Below are 6,000 nucleotides of genomic sequence, written 5' to 3'. Positions count from 1 at the left end.
CGTCATCAGGCTATTGACAAGTGAGTGCCCTTACCCACTAAACCATCTACAAAAATATTTACAAAACCAAAACCAAAAACAAGTTAACAAAGGGATTTTCCTTCTAATGTCATCACCTTTGTGTGAACGAATAACTTTTAAATAGTCTGTTTCTACCTCCCCACTTTCTATGCTGCCTAAAATTTCCTAGGTAAGATAGACCAGGCTAGCCCCAAAAGTTTGGTGATTTTCCTGCCTCTGTCTACCAAGTGCTGACATTATAGGTCTAAGACACCATGTAGAGTCTTAAATATTATAAGACAACTTTCTTAAAACAATGTTTTGTGATTTAGTGAGGGGATTCCTCATTGTTTTTTAGGAAACTTTTTATTATGGAATTTATTTATTTACTTATTTTGGTTTTTCGAGACAGGGTTTCTCTGTGTAGCTGTCCTGGAACTTGCTCTGTAGACCAGGTTAGCCTCAAACTCAAGAGATTTGCCTGCTTCTGCCTCCCATGTACTAAGGGAAAAGACATGTGCCACCACCACCACCCAGCATGAAATAATTTTAGATTTATAGAAAATTAACTGCTGCCCACCCAGTTTCTACTAATGTTAAAATAGATATTACCATGATATACCTGTAAAACAAAGACAACATTACTACTGGGCTGGAGGTGTGAGGTGTGACTCCATTGGTAGATTGCTTTCCTGCCATTCATAAAACGCTAGGTTGGATACCCGGAATTGCATAAGGTAGACAGGGAGCATACATCTATAATACCAGCACAAAGGCGATAAAGGCAGGAAAATCCTAAGTTCAAGGCCACTGTTGGCTATATAGGGAATTTAAGACCAGTCCGAGCTATATAAGACCTTGCCGCAAAAGAAAAAGATAAACTTATTATTATTATTATTAACTAAACTTTCAAATTTCATGTAGATTTTTTAACTAATTTTTCCACCATGTCTTTTTTCTATTCCAAGACCTAACTCAGTATATATATTATAAGGTGTTTCAGTCTTCAAGTCTCCTTATTCTCCTCTGGTCCATCTAGTCTTTCTGTCCTTGTATCACAAAAACAATATGGAATTTTATTTATGAACACAGTAATTTTTAATAATATCTCCATGTCATGAAATAGTACGCTTTTGAGTTTTCAATCCTATTTTTGTCAAAACAACCTGAAAAATAACTAATAAAAGCTCACAATGAATGACATGACACCACAGCAAACCTTTCTCCTTCCTTTCACATTACATTATACTCCTCTAAACTTCCAGGACCTCAATACCATCTTCTAACTAACACACAGTGCCTACACAGTGGCCGATCACTCAAGTCTGTCTTCTTCCACCAGCCCGTTCTCACACTCTTCAAAGCAGAAACAGATCAACAACAACTGTTTCAATCTGTGAGAGAGATACAACACCTCAATATCCCCACTGAAACACTGAGGAAAAACGAACAAAACCTGATACCTTTGACTTCTAGTCCTTATATGCTAACAAAAAAACAAAAGAAGTATTTTTCATTACTGAGTCACTCTTTACTTTTAATAACAAGATTTTAAACAAACCACATTTAATCAACTTGAGATTGAAGAGTATAAAAAAATAACTCACATCCATAATGGTTAGTGATCTTTAGAAAAATGCCTTCTATTTCTTTTCTTTCTTTCTTTCCTCTCCCCCACCCCCCATGACAGGGTTTCCCTGTGTAATGGTAACAGTCCTGCCTGTTCTGGAACTCACTTTGTAGACCAAGCTGGCCTTGAACTCACAGAGATCTGCCTGTCTTCATCTCCCTGAGTGCTGGCGTTAAAGTCGTAGGCCACCATGCCCAGCTGATTCTCTCTATTTCTACAGTGACCTTTATGATTGCTCAACTCAAAATGAATAAATAAAGAATCTGCTGACTCAAAATGTATCAGTCAGGGTTGGGCATGTAGCTCAACAGAACACATACCTAGTATATAGGAAGCCACAGATCTCTTCCACAGCACTTTGAGAAAATACAAGTCAAAATTAGTTATATAGTATCTAGTTGTGTTCTTTCTGCTTTAAGATAGGGCGCCAGACTACTAGAGACTAATTAAAAAAAAAAAAAAAGCTTGACAATTCTGTTGTTTTCTCAAATTCATAAAACAAAAATCTGAAGCTAGGTGTGGGTGTCATCCCTCTGTAACACCAGCTCTTGAAATGCTGAGGCGGAGGGATTGGGAGTTCAAGGCCAATTTGGGCTACACAGTAAGATAATGTCTCAATTAGAAGAAAGAGTATGGAGAAAAGGAGGGAGAGAAAGGAAGGCTTTCCAGTAAAAAGCCATCCACCTTAAAATCTGATATTAACAACAATAATAACAACCATAATAATAATATTTGCCTAGCATATGCAAGGCCCTAAGTTCAATTCCTAGCCCTAAGAAAAAACAAGTAAGCTGATATATGTTTACAGACACCCACTCTACTCAGCTAATACACATCCTTTTTAAAAATTAGGCTGGCTAGAATACTTATGTGTTATGATAAAAGCACATCTATTTCTAAATTACATGTATTACAACTAAAGCACATATTGTTTAGATACTTATTTTTAATTTACCTTTTGTTCCTGCAAAAACTGATCTGCTAACTTTTTAATATTTTCTTCATGTTGTGCTCTTAATTCCTTGATCTGCTGTCCACACTGAAAACTAAATTAGAAAGTCATTCTTTTAGACTCCATTGGACTGAGTTCTCCAAGTTTGTCCAGAAGCTGGCACATCCGTTTAGAAAGACAAAACATCAGTCAGTAGAGAACAGCAAAAGAGAGATACAGTGAAATGCAGTCAGAATTATAGAACAGTTGAATCTTTAACAGGGGAAAGAAATATTGCTAAAGTTAGCTGAAGAAAACAAACAAACAAAACAACCAGAAATCAGACAGAGCAAACAATCTTTCCCCAAGTGTTTTACAAATTACACCTATAAAGAAACAAGTATCAAGGCCAACTTCAATGAAAAGAGAAAAACACTGTGTAAAAGAAAACTGTTGGTTCTCATCAAATAGATGAAAAGTGCTAGAATTAGGAGCCAGTAAGGAATGGCAGCTATTGAGTCTTTTTCTGTCCCAAATAATGACACAGTCTTCTTACTAATTATGAAAGCTCAGCCTATAGTCTAGGCATGTTCCTAGCTCTTGTAACTTCAATTAACCCACTCATATTAATCTACATTCTATCATGAGGCATTATCTCTCTTCTATCTTAGACCTCCTGTTTCCTCTCCATGTCTCCTAGCATCTCCCATGTGCCTTGATTATCTCCTCCTACTTCTCTCTGCCCAGAACTCCCCTTATACCTCCTGCTTAGCTATTGGCCATTCAATCTTTTATTACACCAATCACAGCAACATATCTTCACACAGTGTAAAGATACCCCACAACAGAACTCTGAACACCACAATACAAGTTTATACTATGGAATAAAGAGAAAGGAAGAAACACCACAGTATCAGAAAAAAAGTGAAAACAGATAAAAATGGTAACTTTCTGCTGGACAAGTAGTCAAAGGATACAAATAGATTTTGTCATAAATAGAAATATGCACTTAATGAATACAGAGACACATGTTAATGTTCATATTATCGCAAATTAAACTTCCTATCTTAATATACTTGTACTATCTTATTCTTACATCTCCCAAATTAAATTCAAATTATAAACAATGTTGGTATGACTATGAGAAAATATCTACATTATAAATTAGTACATTTACTTATAAAGCAATTTTTCATTTATAGTATATAGCAGCTAATTGATAAAACATTTTTAGTAAATGTATGTTTGTGAATATATACTAGTGAAATACTAAGAGGGGAAAAATCTCTTACATAAAAATAATAATAAATATGCAACAATCTAAAATTACTTATTTTACTTTACCATTATTATTACTGTGACATGTCTGTGTGTACAATGTGCGTGTCTATGTAACTACTTGTAGACATGTGAGTGCCACAGTGCTCCATGGCATACATGTAGATGTTAGAGAACAACTTTCAGGAGTTAGTCCTCTTCTTTCCCTGGTAAGATCCAGTGATCACACTCAGGAAGTCAGACTTGCACAGCAAATGCCTTTTACCCAACTGAGCCATCTTGCTGGCCCAAGAAATACTGAGAAAAAGAAAATTTCTACAATGGTCCCACAGATTGTAGAAACTAAATTTTGATAAGTTGATATGCTAGAAAATATATCATATCTCACTGTTTTAGTCTTCAATCCTGTAGACGTATGAAAACACACTGAAAACTGGTAGTTAAAACACATACATACATTATACTCAGATAATTATAGTAGTAAGAAGTCAGAAACAGATAAACTGTTGAGCTGAACTTCTGGTGTACAGACCTACAGAAAAACAACCCTTTACTATCAAGCTGACTAACAGAGTACAGTCTAAGAACTTCCTCTTCTCTTCATTATGTAGAGGCATGAGTGAGGCGCACAAGCTTCCTTAGCTATTTTGAGGGCATGTCCCAGTGTTGTTTTCATCTTCTACAAGTTCCTCAAAAAGAAACACTCTTCTTTCAGTACTTACCACATCCAATTCAACAAAAGCTACCCTTAGTAAGATTTCTGTTTTACAATCTAGAAAAACCCAACATACTATAAGAGAGATGTTTTCATAGTGTTTAACATATTTAGATAAAAGATTATGAATTTCCCAGAGCCTTTGAAAGACAAGATAAAGAAAATGACAACAGGAGCAGGAGACAGGAAGGAAGAACTGAATTACATACACAAACTGAACAGACACTGGAGACGCACAGAGGCTGCGGCATGCAGCATCTTACCTCTCATATTCTAACCTCTTCACAAGGTATGTGTTATTTTTCCTGTAGTCTTGAAGCTGATCTTCTTGTCGAAGAAACTCCTGACGAAGTTCAGCCAGTTGTTCTAGCCATACAAGGGGAAGAGCCAAGGAGTAATCAAATTTACTTACTGCAATACTTCTTACTGAGAATCTATGGAGTGGTCTTTTAATTATGTACATTTTCAATTTCTCATATCCTTAGAAGTTAGACAGCATGTGTGATGGTGAGAGGCCAACCTTGGGTGTAGCTCCTCAGGAGCCCTCCACCTTGGTTGTTTTTGTTATTTATTTTATGTGCGTGAGTGTCTGTGCACCACATGTGTGTAGGAGCCCTTGGAGGTCAGAAGAGGTGTGAGATCTCCTTCACCTGGAGTTTACAGATGGCTATGAGCTGCATGTGTGTGCTATGAATCAAATTCTACAAGAGCATTAAGTACTCTTAACTGCCAAGCCATCTCTCCAGCCCTTCCCCTTGGCTTTTTTGAGACAAGGCCTTTCACCTCATTGGGGCTCACTGAGTAGACCGGGCTGGCTGGTCAACAAGCTCCAGGGCTTACTGAGGCCTTCTTCATTGTTCAGATTGTGGCTCATGTAAGACTCGTTGACATGACTCCAGTACTCAAAATTAAACTTGTTCTGCCAAATTTAAAATCCAGTATTCATCCAAATTGTAGAAACATATTTTTACCACTCATATAACAAATACCTCCCATTCTGCTATACAACAGCTTTAGTTGCTGACTCAACTTTCTCAAATTCTAAAAATATCCATACTCCATCATTGGGATACCAGAAATTTCAAATATCACACATTTTCCAACTTTGCCATATTTTTTACATTTTTCTTTGGCTTCAACTTTGAAGTCTCCTGTACCAACCATATTCCTTAGCAGGCCCATGTTAACAGAACACATGAGTGTTTCAGTAGGATTTGAACACAAGTTCTAAGATGCATCCTGCATTGCATTACATGCAATGGTCTTGCAGTCCCACTTTTTCTTGAGACAGGGTCTCTCTATGTTGTAACTCTGCTGTCCTGGAACTCACAGCAATTCACCTGTTTTTGCCCTGAGTGCTGGGCTTTAAGGGTTGTACTAGTATGCCTAAGTTAACTGTTCTTTTTTTGTTCTTTTTTCTGGTGTTTTGAGACAGGGTTTCTCTGT

At 36.8% G+C, this 6,000-nt stretch overlaps 1 protein-coding gene across 4 annotated transcripts in view; it reads right to left on the bottom strand.

Moving 5' to 3' along the window:
• Positions 1–6,000, bottom strand: part of Golm2 (golgi membrane protein 2) — a 73,695-nt gene that overhangs the window by 33,739 nt on the left and 33,956 nt on the right. For all 4 annotated transcript variants that reach the window (XM_059261267.1, XM_059261264.1, XM_059261265.1 and 1 more), the window contains exons 3-4: positions 4,818–4,920; positions 2,586–2,676 (exon numbers count right to left, since the gene is read on the bottom strand). In XM_059261267.1, coding sequence (XP_059117250.1) covers positions 2,586–2,676; positions 4,818–4,920 — 194 coding nt within the window. The remainder of the gene's footprint in view (positions 1–2,585; positions 2,677–4,817; positions 4,921–6,000) is intronic.

The sequence above is a fragment of the Peromyscus eremicus genome, chromosome 4 (assembly GCF_949786415.1).
Source record: "Peromyscus eremicus chromosome 4, PerEre_H2_v1, whole genome shotgun sequence".
Lineage (NCBI taxonomy): Eukaryota > Metazoa > Chordata > Mammalia > Rodentia > Cricetidae > Peromyscus > Peromyscus eremicus.
Note: the sequence above shows the minus strand (reverse complement) of the source record. Positions and strands in the feature narration are given on the sequence as shown.